The sequence below is a fragment of the Taurulus bubalis genome (genome assembly GCF_910589615.1).
Source record: "Taurulus bubalis genome assembly, chromosome: 5".
Classification (NCBI taxonomy): domain Eukaryota; kingdom Metazoa; phylum Chordata; class Actinopteri; order Perciformes; family Cottidae; genus Taurulus; species Taurulus bubalis.
This window is the reverse complement of record NC_136593.1, coordinates 26,511,107-26,525,825: the sequence shown is the minus strand read 5'-3', so window position 1 is coordinate 26,525,825 and position 14,719 is coordinate 26,511,107. Positions and strand designations below refer to the sequence as shown.

The 14,719-nt window shown below is 39.7% G+C and overlaps 1 protein-coding gene across 1 annotated transcript in view; it reads right to left on the bottom strand.

The window, feature by feature from the left end:
• mapkapk2a (MAPK activated protein kinase 2a) overlaps positions 1-12,327 on the bottom strand; it is a gene marked incomplete at its 5' end in the record, with an annotated part of 29,006 nt that extends 16,679 nt beyond the window's left edge. The window contains one exon of the mRNA XM_079218528.1: positions 12,106-12,327. Coding sequence (XP_079074654.1) covers positions 12,106-12,327 — 222 coding nt within the window. The remainder of the gene's footprint in view (positions 1-12,105) is intronic.
• Between the last annotated feature and the right edge of the window lie 2,392 nt (positions 12,328-14,719).

The window sequence follows — 14,719 nt, the reverse complement described above, 5'->3', positions numbered from 1 at the left end:
GGGTAAACAGTGAAGGTTATGGCAAAAGAGGGAGACAAGGGGGGCAGATGGGCACACAATACACTTCCTCAAGCCAACACAAAAGCTCCCGAGCCCAGGGCAGGACAGTGGGAGGTGGGATGGGGGTATGCTGTCCACCCAGCCTGAACCAAGGAAAAGTCCAGGCTTGATATGGTGAAACCGGAGGAAAATATATCAGACTGAGGGTGATGGGGCTGTGAAATTCTGTGGAGTATTGAGGGGTGATAGGTTAAGCTTGGCTCAATCAGAAAAGCCTCTTAATCTGACAAAAAGGGTTAAACAACAATATAGCAGAAGGGGTGTGGGTGTGTGTGTGTGTGTGTGTGTGTGTGTGTGTGTGTGTGTGTGTGTGTGTGTGTGTGTGTGTGTGTGTGTGCGCGCGCGCATGGAAGCAACAAACATGTTTGTGTTTCAATAGGACATAATCTGGTTAAAGACATCTGCTTTGCCTCACAGGACCATCAGATACCCATGCGCGCACACATACAAAATGTATTGAGTGTGTGTATGTAATGCATATAAACAACTGCACCGTTTTATGGGGTTACAACAGGGAGCCATTTGATGTTGCGTCAGACTGAAGGTGACGTAGATTTTACATTGTAAACAGCGTGTTTCCGTGTAGACATATCGCTACGGTTGGTGTGATTGCATATAAAAGACAATCCAAAGACAAGAGTGGTGAAAAATAGGCCTGAATTTACCCACAGGAAAACAAAATAGGTGACGACACATCCACACAGGTTGAAAAAAGTTTGACTTTCATGAAAAACTTGTTTTGTACAAAATGTTATACGATTCCTCTTCATGAGACAATAAGTAATTGAGTTCCTGATCAGTTTGCCTTAGCTGGCACTACACAGCCAGTTGGTGCACACGTTTCTATGTTTCACATACATTTTGAACACACCTTTAACGAACAAAATATGCATGTTGCTCATTGCTTTGCTTGCAACGGCTCCATGTTTTGAAGATATCACAAGTCAGATTAAAGCTCTACCAGTTCTGCGCGTAATGGTCATTTAACCTCTCAAAATGGCTAGCTTGCGTGTGAGTATTTTTAGCCAGCAGGTGTCCTTGTACACAACACACATTCATAAAAAAAATGAGTGGCTGACAAGGGTGAGGAAGTGAGAGAGTATGACACGCAGTTCATGTTGTGAATCCCCTTCTGCTGTGCCTGATGCAACAGATGGTATGCGTGTCTTCACTGCATACAAATAGCCTGGGGTGCTATCACTTGATTTTAAATGGCGGGAAATATTTCCGTCACCCGGTGATGTGTCCTTTTGATTAAGTTGTGTGTGTGCGCAAATATACAGAGTATGTTTTCAAACAGACGACATAAAACGAGAGAAGTTAAATACAGAACAGTTGCCAGACACCCAGTTACTGATATCGGCCAAGAAATAGTTTGACAAATGAACCCACCCCCAACTTTAATAGATAATTTTTATATGTCCTTATCTGTACTAATAAAAACCAAATACATATAACATGTTAATTATTGATCTTTAGAGTTGCTGATGGACAGATTGGGTTACCTTTTTAGAGGCTTTATGTTTCTAGCTGTCTTTATGCTAAGCTAACCAGCTGCTGGCTCAGCTAAATATTTACCATGCAGATATTAGAGTGATATCCATCTTCTCTCGTCTAACCAGGGAATTCAATTACCACTTGTCAAATACAGAGTAAATATTTGCTTTAGCACGCAGGTGAAAACATTGTCAGCATTTACTTTCACGAAAAATGTATTTAATTTATTTTTTATTTCAGAAGTGGCAGGGAAAAAAAAAGAGTTTAGTGGCCAATAGAAATGTTCAGTGATCTGCAACAGTGACAGATAAAGACAAAGTGGCAATAAAGCAAGTAAGCTTACTTCCCCATTCTTTTATTGTAAAAATGTGTCACTTTGTCTTTTACATTGTTAGAATCTAAAGACACTACTATTAAAACAGCCAAATAAATAAATTAGGGGATCAACATCAAATAAATCTATGACCATTTTTAAATGGATAGAATGGAAAATTGAGACTTGCTTGGACTTCTATGCACCAAAAACCAGCGGAGTATTTTATGTATTTTGGCTCAAATTCATACAAGAGCAACAGAGTGCACGTGCAGCTGAATGAATGAACCCTGGAAGAGAAAAACATTCACTTCCCTTTACTGTTAATGCCATTCAGCACTATTCAACCATGTTGCTTCCTTATTAGGAACAGAATTAGAAAACCCAAGGAGAACACAATACAAACACAGAATAGTTGGTGGAGAATAAATTCAGTATCAATACAACTATACAAATAAAGGGTTATGTCTGTTGAGAGCCCATTAAGGAAGTATCCACAACCATTCATAAAGAAGTGCCGTTTGTTTCAGTACGAAAGAGTGCTCACAACTGCAATACAACATCCCTCCAAACACCCTTCCTCAGGAAGGAATAGAGAGACAAGTTCAAAGAGTAGGTGTTGGTGGATATTGCACCCAATCAAGGTCGATAAAATTTGCAAACCAGTAAATCATATGTTAAAAGGCACTTACAACAGCAAGATAAATGTTTATCAAAGGAGCTTTTACTTCAGCTAATCTGTGAGGGATCGGTCATAGTTTTATCATAACAATGCCAAACAATACAGACTTCAACAGCACAGGCTGCAATTTAGATCCCTTCACTGATAACTGAGTTATAGCCAGTATGTACTCCATAAGCACTCCACTGGACAAGGGGAACAAAAGCAAAAGCACATTTTCCACAATAGGGCATAAATAGTGATGATAAAAGTGGAGTAGGTACTCTTTCAGCAATGAACACAATGTGTCTTAGAGATGCCTCTCTCATAAGGGTACAGATAGAAAGAAGGGGTAGAGGAAGAACTCTAAGAGGGCCACCAGAGAACCTCTTCCTTCCTCTCTCCCTCCCTCCCTTCTTTTCCTTCCTCTCTCTATTTCACCGTCTCATGATTGAAGCATGGGCCTGGCTTTTCCATTCTGCGTTAACCTTTGATCAGACATGCTTGACAGTGTCAGAAGATTTATGTTGTGTGGATGTTGGTTTCACTAGAAAGACCCATTTGATTAAGCAAACCATTTAGTTTAAAAGTCTATTTTGGTCCTGGAGTAGTCAGAAATCCAAACTCATTAATCATGAAAAAGCTTCCGTTTGAAAAAGCAAATGTTTTCAGTTCCTTTTTTCTTAACCAACCGTCAGCAGGTGTGTTTACTTCACCACAGTGACTTCCACATCTTTCCAGATTTCAGGAAGAGCAACTTCAAAGACTCACAACATGTGGCCAAAACATTTAGTCATTCTGTCTATGACTACTAGGGGTGGGAATCACCAGAGGTCCCACGATTCGATTTTATCACGATACTTGGGTCCCGATTCAATACTATCACGATTCTGCGATATATTGAGTATTGCGATTTTATTCCCTTTTTTTCATCGCAAATTGTCCCCAAAGGAAAACTTAGTCAACATATTGTATCTAAGAAGATACCATTTTCAGTCTGTTCATCTCACTTCAATCATTTTTATTGCAGCAAAATGTGATTGTCAAGCAGACAATCTGACCAACACCTTCATAAATGTTGCATTTGACAAACTGAACTGCTTGTGTCTGCATTGTCGCGTCATTCGAGCTGGACGCGCTAGAGAGGGGGCGGGGCTTATCTCTGTGGTTTATCGCCGTGCAGAGCGTTTCCATTTCTGCCTCCACCATGAACATAACTACTATTTCTGCATTATACTTGTTGTGGAAATCCCAAAGAGGTCGGAGCATCAAACGCCGTCGTGTCTGGGTTCATAATATTACTTCTCCAGGAACTGCGTCGGGATGACGGTGTTACGGATTAACAGGCAGCCGTGTTAACTGGTGACTTTCGGCCGGAAGTCACCAGTTAACACGGTCGCCTGTTACTCCGTCCAGCGCTACGAGAGTAGCAGCAGCCAGTTTGATTCATGCTTGAGTAAACGTCTTTGACCAGCGCCATGTCGCGGATGTTGTCCTGTGTGTTGTGCAACAGCTGTGCAGCAGCGCCGCTACGAGTGACAGGAAGTCCAGACATCATACTAAGAGTTTATTAGGGCTGCAACAACGAATCGATAAAATTCGATTATCAAAAGTGTTGGCAACGAATTTTATTATCGATTCGTTATGTCGTTGTGCGCGATTATTACGCCGGGCAATAAGTCGCGGAGAAGAAAAAAAAAAAAAGAGCGGAGCAGAGCAACTGGCCGGCCAGCGTTTCTGAGATTAGAGTGAGACACGAGAAAAGCTGAGGTTGTGATGTTCTCAAAAATAGAAGATCTTTGACAAGTCGAGTCTTGGCCAATCAGCGTCTTCATTAGGGTTGGGTACCGAGAACACACGTCCGGTACCGACCGGACCGAAAAGCAACGCAGATTTCGGTGCTTCCTTCCGGTGCCTGAGCCGATTTAAATACTTTTTTTTTTTACACTACTCTGTAAAGTTATTATTAAAATAGCGCGGATCAGAGCGCACTCGCTGCCCTGCTCTCTGTCTGCCTGCATGCAGAGCGGGGCTCGAGGGGGCGGGGCTTCCAGCACTCACACACACACACAGTGCGCGCACACAGAGATCGCTGGAGACACGAGCACGAGCTTTTGAACGTCCGTTCTCGGCTTGATGGAACAAATCTCTCCAGTTGATATTAATGATGACGTGTAGTCCAGTAAAGCAGCAGTTTTAGGATCCAACAGTGTCTGAGTTCTGTTGCACACGGTCCCATCAGGCCACCTGATTGGACTGGTGTCTGTTCTTTTTTTAAATATATATTTTTATAGTTTGAATTTAAAAGGTTTGAAGCGTGTGTTGTATGTACTTATTTATTTATTTATTTATTTATATATATAGTATACTTTAAACAGTTAATATTGTTCAATTTGAAGAAAAAAAATTGCCTTGGCAATAAAAAAGTATCGGTTTAGGCATCGTTTAGGCACCGGTATCGTTTTAAAAGTATCGGTTTAGCACCGGTATCGGAAAAAACCCAAACGATACCCATCCCTAGTCTTCATGTTCCTCATACTTGTTTTTAATGGAAGCTAGTCAGCGTGCTATCACGTTAGCTAACGTGTTTGGGTTGTGTATTGTCGTTAAAGTTACGTTATGTTCCGTTACAGTTCAGTCTTGCTCGTAAAAAAACGTAACGTGGTGAAACATGCCGTAACCCCCCCCGGTCTGGTTCAGTTCACGCTGTTACTCCGTCACGTTAAACCGGCGGATCTGGCTGCAGGTTTTTTTTTTTTTTTTACTCAAAGTAGAATGAAGCAAATCACGTAGTTGGGCTTAGCCAACAACGTGACGTCGTGGTCATAAGAGACCCAGAATGAAAGAGTTTAAGGAAGAGGACGCTCTATATGGAGCAGTACAGCTTCCCTCTGTCCCAGTATTTCATACATATTGATAAAGCAGGGTATGTAAATGCAGCCTCTGGAGGGATCAATTACAGTAAAAAGGGCTCACATTTGGCAGATGTAAAGCATAGATGTGTATGTTTTTAGTGTTAGTCCATTTTGTTGTTTTAATTAACAGCTCAGGGATGTTCAAGGAGCAACCTGTTTGTGCACTTTCTGAAGATGTTTTGCACTGTCACTTCTGTTTTTGAATAAAGGGTTGGAAATTAACGCTTTTTTGATAAAAACATTTTTTTATCCGATTAATCGAAAAAATAATCAACCGATTAATCGATTATTAAAATAATCGTTAATTGCAGCCCTAATGTTTATCAATTGTGACATCATGTTAGTTTCAGATAGACATGGATATTGCACCTGAAGAAAGCTTTTGTCATTGCCCTCCAACCAGTTTGGTACAGCTCACTGAATTGTTTGTAAGCACCTGAACATTGAATTATGCAACAGTGTGACCCTGAGGGTCTTTCTCAGGTAAAACATCCAGAAACGTCTCTTGAAATCTTTTGCAGGTAGCCACAGATCAAAGATTTCTCCTCCTAGCCAGTTCAGCTCAAATGACGGGACTGTTTAAGCCAGGCCACGTTGGAACGAGTAGTAAAAAAAGATGCTGTTTCCTAATAGTACAGTAAGCCGTCACTGTAAGCACAGTTACTAAATAGTTAGGTGTCTCTTTTTGCTTGGTTTCTGTTTTATCGTGGCATGACTAATTCCCGGTCCAGACTGAGAACATACCATTATGAAATCTTTATCAGGGGCTTATCTGATTGGGCTGCACGATTATGGCCAAAACTACGATCACCATTATATTGATATCACAATTAATAATTAAACTCTTTTTTAATAGAAATATCGCAATATGAATAAATGCATTTTTAAGTTAAATGCATTGATCTTATGCCCTTTTTAAAGCAGCTGTAGGGAGCATGTGCAGCGGCATGGCTGCTCTCCAAAAGTGAAGCCAAAACATCTCGATCGACGGCTGTTCGTTTAGACTCTTGATTTGATATGCAGCTTAGTTTCTATGAGCGGAGCACACATTTAAACGTCAATATCTCCTTCGATCATGTTCATTTAATTGTGAGAAGTCCAAATTCTGATCGCAATTAATATTTCATAAATTGTGCAACCCTTCTACCAAAATAGGTCAACCCATGATACTACCTGGCTACAGTGATAATTATAGGATTGCAAAGGTTACACAGAATTTGCTCGCTAAATGGAGAGAGAGATATTAATATAGAACAGATGGGTGATGTAATGTTTTTATGGGACTAATATCTAGGCCAAATTATCACAGTACACTATAATATTAAGAGTTGTCAAATCCTTGAATTAAATTGAAACATAAATGTACAGTGTTTCAGTGGCATTATTCTCTCAACTGATAGAATCACCAATGGGTTAACCACAGAACATCTGGAAAATGTGGTACAAAGAAATACAGAGCTGTGATTTCAAAATAAAGCTCAATTTGTCATCACAAAAGTAGTTGCTTAGTGGTACAAAAAAATATATATATATATATATATTAATTCTTGATACAAACCATTGTGTCACTATCTATTGTAGAGCAAAGCCGAGTACACAACTATGTGCTGTGTGTGTCTGTGTCTTGACAATCTTATTAAGATTTATTTAAAAATGTACGCGTAGCTAATTTGAAGCAGGCAAAAGAGAAAAAAATGCAACACAAAACGCACAAATCCCATCCCAGCAGCAGGGCATATCACAATGTATTGGATCTACATGATAATGACTAGACATTTTGCTTAATGTGTGCACTATTTGGTTAACAACACAATCCCACAAAAGAATGTTGGTGGTAAAAAACTTTAGTGTCTCTACTATGGCATGTTATTATGCTGGATTCACTAATATATTTTCATGCTGTTTTAAGACAGACTGTAACAAAAAAGATTGATGCCTCCACTGAATGAACTAATGTCCTTGTAGTTCCCCTTTACTGACGTCAGCCGAATCGGACCCAATCTCATCTATTGATTTCATTAGCTTTGCAGTAGACGCCAGGATCAGGAATCATCCAGACTGGCCCAAGGTGACATCACCTTGTGAAACTTTTACCTGTCTCTTGAACCACGTTTTGTACACGCATTGCAGCTGAATCATTTCTATCTCTGTGTTTGTTGGAAAGAGACTGTGGAAGAGAAATGGAGACTCTATAGTCTTGAAGTCCTATAAATGCACACATTTTACTTGTAATGCTTGATATAACCTGTTGTAGAGAATCAATACCTTTTGACTTTGTTTGTTTTGTTAGAGAAAAAGCTATTTGCCCTTCTGCATTGACTGGTCTTTGTCCTGTCACACATACTCCCTCTCTTAAGGCTGTGAGGCATCTGCCGGTATCGTCTTACAGCGACTACATTTCTATGCACACAACAAACCAAGTTATTGAGAGCAATCGGGTTAAGTCCACATTCTGACCGAAAATAGCACTGTGTTAAAAAGAGTGGTGTATTTGTGTGGCCTTGTAGTTACAGTATAGGGGTAATACAATAAAATTATTTCACGAAGATCTGTTTGAATTATGTTTAGTAGTTTGTAGGCTTACCAGATGTTTATACACCTTTTTTTTTACAAAACTTTGGATCAGCATTTGTATCTTTTTAAAGTTATGCAATTCACATTACAAGGCATTCTACGTGACTCTGCACTGTGTTACTCGATAACGCTGCATTGTTTTGCAGCAAAAGTTGAGCATTATGTATGGTCAACGTTTTTGCCAGACAGCACTGCATTTCTTTTCTTTTTGTGCAACCCTTGTTGTCCATCACAATAAACGTGGAGGCTGTACATTTTTGTGCAAAACAATTGTTGATTTGAGGGAGTTGGAGAATATATTGGGCCATTAAGTTATGTACAATTTTGGGCTCAGAGCAGGTTAATTTCTTATTATGTATTACCTAAAATAATCTGTCTCTCTCGCTTTCTCTCTCTCTTAAAGCATAGAGGGTTAGAGAATAAGAATAAGAGAATAACTTGTCCACTAGGAACACTGGTGATCCCCAATACAAATTTAAGGAGCACCAGCACAAAATGTAGGAACACAACTTAATCAACATGCAACGCGCAACACCTTTCATATTCCATTTTAAGTGTATTAATGATAAATGATTTGGTGCTACAAGGCACTTTTATTTTTATTTATTTTTATTACAAAAGGTCAGCAGTTATTCAAAAATAATTCTCGGTCTGTGTAATGGCTACACATCACACATCAGTACGATTAGACTCATTGAATCCACAGGTCTTAGCTTTTCAGTCGTACACAATTCATGTAATTCCAACAGCCTCGCAAAGGCGGGTTTCTTGGGTTAAATTAAATGCTATATGAACATAGTCAACAAATAATACAATATGTGCAATCAAGTCTTATGGGCAACTCCTGATTAATTTTAACTATGATATGGATTAGATAAAGGGGGGGAAAAAGCACATGTCTAAAACAACCGTAAAGACTATTTTTCTGTTTCTAAATATATGGACAGCTGGGATTCAAGTCTAATTTGAATGTCCTGTAGAATCACAGTTTTCTTTACTTCACATGTCTGAATTGTATGAACAGTTCTACTGTTAGCTTTATAAACTCTAGGGCTGCAATTAACGATTATTTTAATAATCGATTGATTATTTTTTCGATTAATCGGATAAAAAAATGTTTTTATCAAAAAAGCGTTAATTTCCAACCCTTTATTCAAAAACAGAAGTGACAGTGCAAAACATCTTCAGAAAGTGCACAAACAGGTTGCTCCTTGAACATCCCTGAGCTGTTAATTAAAACAACAAAATGGACTAACACTAAAAACATATACATGTATACTTTACATCTGCCAAATGTGAGCCCTTTTTACTGTAATTGATCCCTCCAGAGGCTGCATTTACATACCCTGCTTTATCAATATGTATGAAATACTGGGACAGAGGGAAGCTGTAATGCTCCATATAGAGCGTCCTCTTCCTTAAACTCTTTCATTCTGGGTCTCTTATGACCACGACGTCACGTTGTTGGCTAAGCCCAACTACGTGATTTGCTTCATTCTACTTTGAGCTTTTTCACCGTGAGAAATACGATGTGTGGCAGGAGGGTGTGACTTCAGACCGAAATGCGTGACACTTGAGCCCTGACAATACACAACCCAAACACGTTAGCTAACGCGATAGCAAGCTGACTAGCTTCCATTAAAAACACGAGGAACATGAAGACGCTGATTGGCCAAGACTCAACTTGTCAAAGATCTTCTATTTTGAGAACATCACAACCTCAGTTTTTCTCGTGTCTCAGTCCAATCTCAGAAACGCTGGCCGGCCAGTTGCTCTGCTCCGTTCTTTTTTTTCTTCTCCGCGACTTATTCCCCGGCGTAATAATCGCGCGACACAACGAATCGATAATGAAATTCGTTGCCAACACTTTTGATAATCGATTTTTATCGATTCATTGTTGCAGCCTGCCCAACTGTCACTTTCTACAGACGTAAGCATTAATACGGTTACTGACTATGTAAATACAATTCTTCAAATTGTATTTACAATTCTTTGTATTTACAATGTGAAAAGACACTTGACAACGGATTGTATAACGTGACTTCCTATGTTTAATACTAATTATTCATGGCGATCCAATATACAAAAAACACACCCCAACACGACATCAAACAGGTTTGAGCAAGATTGTGTGTGTCATGTCTAATATGCAAACCCGAGTGCAAAACGCTGTGACCCAATTATTTAGACTGACTTTCAGTGTGAATCACCACACAGGATGCTTCCAGGCTGCGATACATTTTGTGCAATACCTATTTGGAAAAATTGTATACTACGATCCCTTCTAATAATAAGAATAAGAAATAACTGAATTGGCCTGCAGTGATAAATATCTTCAGTGGGTCCTGTTTCAGTCACCCATGTATGGGTAGCTGTTATGACGTTTGTCCTTTATTAAAGTCAATTAATTTTGGCCCAAAATCACAAATGTGCCTTATGCTGCGTTCACACCAAACGTGGCGCGAATTTGACACGCGAGTAGATTACAAAGTCAATGCACGGACGTGATAGGTTGCAAAAAGCGTTTTTTCTACCGGGCAGTGCGAATGACGCGGGGTGAATTTGCGCGAGTTGGGGGGAGGAACGTGTCAGCCAATCAGCGTTGAGAAGCTCCGCCCGTCATCACCGCCGTCTTGCTATTGCTGTCTGAATCAACCTGCTGCTGGTCCGCCTGAAGTAGCGCTGGTAGCGGCCGTCATTCAGACACTGTTGTGGGACTAGGGATAATAACTTGTGGTTATTTCCATTGGCGGAAACGGCATCCGTTTTTACGGAGACCGCAGTTCCTGGAAGAGTTGGTGAAATTCACCGAGCTGTGGACGTGTTATGAACCCAAACACGAGGACGTTTGATATTCCGACGTTTTTGGGACTTCCACAACAAGTATAACTAACGCAGCATAAGAGGGCTTTACAATATGTACACATACGACATCCTCTGTCCCGGCACCTCACATCGGTTCAGGAGAAACTCCCCCAAAAACAGGGAGAAAAATGTAATCAACAATAATCATTGACCTATACAGAGTGATCTTAAGATGTAGTTCCTGACACTGCAGAGTCACTTTACAGACTAAGCTGTTTCTAATTTACAAGACACAGGAGCGTGCCCAAGTTTCAATCCAGAGAACAATCAGAGGGATGAAACTACCCACAAATATATGCTTATTATCAAAGTCTTATCTCATCAAACTAAATGGTGAATGATTCGCAAAACAATAACAATTGCACAAGTTTAGAAATGGTGTGTATCACATAGCCTGTCCAGCAATGTGCTCTGGAATCCAATGTTCACAAAACACAACACGTGTTATGGGGAACCGCCGCTGAGATGGAAGGGTACCTGTTATACATCAATACATGTTTCATATCAAATACTCCAGTATCTTTGTCTCAATGTGAAACATTTGAAACCTTTCTATCCTATAAGAGGTATTTCAATCACAGATTACCTGATAATAACTGATTATCTAACATCTGGTTGATTATTTTAGTAATCATGGCCAGTGATAATACAGATTAAAAAGAGCAATACTATCACAACCCTCACAAGGCCTTAAATCATCACAAAGAAACTTTATCTGCTAATTATTTTCTCCACTAATCTATTTAACAGTCAGCATATAAAGCGTCACATAATGTCAATCACATTGTCCAGGAACTGTCTGTGGTGTCTTCAGGTTGCATGTTGTGTGTGACCAAAAGTACGCAAAGGGTAAAAGGTAATGTCATTAAATCGAGAAAAAAAAACTAGTATTAAAGAGGCAAACTACATTGACCTTTTTGCCATTTTATCCATCAAAATTGTTGCAGATTAATCTTCTGTCAATTCACTCAATTGACTAATCTTTCCAGGCATTGCTTTTAGTTATATTTGTGTGAACCTCAAAGCCTTTGTAGGGAGTTGGAATAGTTTGGATTAAAACAAATCCCCATTTGAACACAACACTTCCAGTAGAAGTTCTCTCTGTAAAACTGGGGGCTGGGTTTCTTTCAGGGACTCCAGATCTCCTGACTATGTCTCAGTTATACACAGACTTCACATTCTTGCTTTCAGCCCAGTTTCTTTCCTCAAGTGTAGCCTACCTTCAGTGCGTACTTGTCTCCAGTCTTCTTCTGGAAGATCTCAAGCACCTTGCCATTGATGCCCAGCCCCAGCACCTGGCTGGTCACCTTGTAGTCATCCGTTATGGCGTTCTTCTTGATCTGCAAGGAGGGTCTCGCGTGGAAGGGGAGGAACTGGCCCGTGGGGTTCTGCTGCCCCGACGGGTTGGGGAAGAGTGGCTGGTTCTGTGAGTTGGACAGCATGCTTCTGGTTTGGGTTGAGAGACGAAAAAGCCGCTACCTCGTCTTGTTTCCTTCTTCCTGGGTTAGCTGGCCTCTGACTAAATGCTGTACCGCTCGCCGCCAGGCCCGAGAAATAACCGGCAAAAGTTCGGACGTTACAGGTCGACAAAAAGTCACTTGGTTAGGCGATTAAATGCTAAGATAGCTAGCTGTTAGCATGCTAGCTATCCTATTCTTGACCTGTGATTCTTGGCTAACAACTCAGCTATCGGTTAGCTTATCCATCTCCGGTGGTTTCCGCCGTCCACCGGTTCCTCAAACAGCACTTGGGGAACTTTTCTAAAACGTCCCATAAATCGCCGACAAGGCCGGGTTTCAAAATAACGTAACGTTAACACTCGCGAATGAAGTTAAAAGCCGACAATAACACTCAACAAAAGACAGACAACAGCAAGAGTAAAACTCCGACACCAGTAGTAGCACGCCAAACACACTTCACTTTCAGACGGACAGACACCCAGTCGGAGCAGGTTTTACTGCTGACGTCATGGCCAGGCTTTTTTTTCTTTCTGCGCTTAAAGGAGAAGTACGACAGAGGAAGCGACTGCTTGTTTATATAACGACGTTAGAAGACAGGCTGGGACGTACAGAACAAGACAGGGTTATTTTAAAGTATGACCTGGTTACTGTAATGCAGCCAAATGTAACATCACATTTTCATTATTTTTTATTTTTCTTGGTGTTTAAATTCAATCAAATGTCCCACAAAGGTCACCAAGGTCAGCAGATTGCTCTAAAGACCCACATGTTTTGACAGTAAAAGAGTGACGGACACAAATAGACCCTGTAATCTCTGACCAGAGTCCTCAAGGTTATCTCAAGGTTAGAGGGCTATGCTGTTTTCCAGCCTACAAGCCTATATGTATATTCAATATTTTACTCTTTTTCTTTTGTTTTTCGGCTTTATTGCTGACAGCCCAAAAGGTAAGACTCTCCAAAGTCAACACAAATATAGGCCTCAAAACACGGTAAAATCATTGATATTGTTAATCTGCTATACACTTTTTCATATGCAATATGTACCCCTCCCATCCACAAACTATTGTTTTTCTCTCCAACATAAAGGTCTGTGTTATTGTGGAAAGGGCTGTTTCAAATCAATTTCCCCAAATAAAATAAAATCCTTGAATCATTTGTATGTATATATGTTTCGACATTGCAGCACACGCCATGTTTCGACTACATCTTTTAAAGTTTTTTTTTAGAATGTAAACATTCCCGAGATTGTTCACACCACCCATATCATCAGGAAAACAACATTGGCATGAATTGAGGAGCTTAGGCCCTGACCTTCAGTAAATTAGTTAATTCAATCATGCTTCTTTAACACATGTGTTGCCTCAGATAGAAAGCCTAAAAAGCCTCAACATTGTTCCATGAACAAAGCGATCTTTTAGCCATTCAGCCTTTAGGCGTACCATCGATCTATATTCAATTCATCATTTAAATTAAATGTCTTTTGGCAAATATTAATAAACAAGATATTTAGAGAAACATAAATGATTTGCTAATTGACTATATGGTAATGTCTGTGATGCTTGCTCAATAGTTAGATTTTAAAAACAGTGAAAAAGCCAAAACTTACATTTGGCCGTACATTTCTGGAACCCAGCATCAGATATGAAACAAACAGCAGTTCACTTTGTCACAGGCCAAAAACATTCATCTTAATGTTGGCTCACATCTAAGTGCTGTCATTTAAAGTTAAGTTGTGTATAACATTTGATTATCCAGCATAAAAAGGAACCATTGACAGTGAATAAATATCCTGACTACAAGAACATCAAAATGAATGATGTTTTATCATTTCTAATTCAACTTTAAATTAACCTTTGTAAGAGAGTTCAATTAAATTATACCAAATCGTTTTAAGCGTAAACTCATAGAGGGTTGCAGTAATCCCAGAAATTTCAAACTGTTTTTTGGTCCATTTTAATCATATCTTGTTTCACATTGATATGCCGACACATCAGATATTATGTGTTGTTTACTTTGATTTAATTGTCAATTTCTCTGCTTCTCAGTGTATTTCTGGGACTCTTTGGCTGTGGTCCATCTGGAACTTGAATGCAGCACTTCATGTAACCACTAGATGGCAGACCAATCAAAGCTTTTATTAGAACCAAGTCCTTGCACTGAATGACAGCAGTGCTCAACTGAGTATTTACAATGGAAGTGTTTTCAACCCTGCAAGAAGCAGGCACATAGGGTTTGTCACACATAACAATACAGTGTGAGTCACATAATCAAAATTGTTTTGTTTATGTATTCAAAAGTAGGGCACTGTATTATCATCGGCCATTTGTCTGACAATTGAATTGTCCTCCTGGAAAACAGTCCAAACACCTCAATA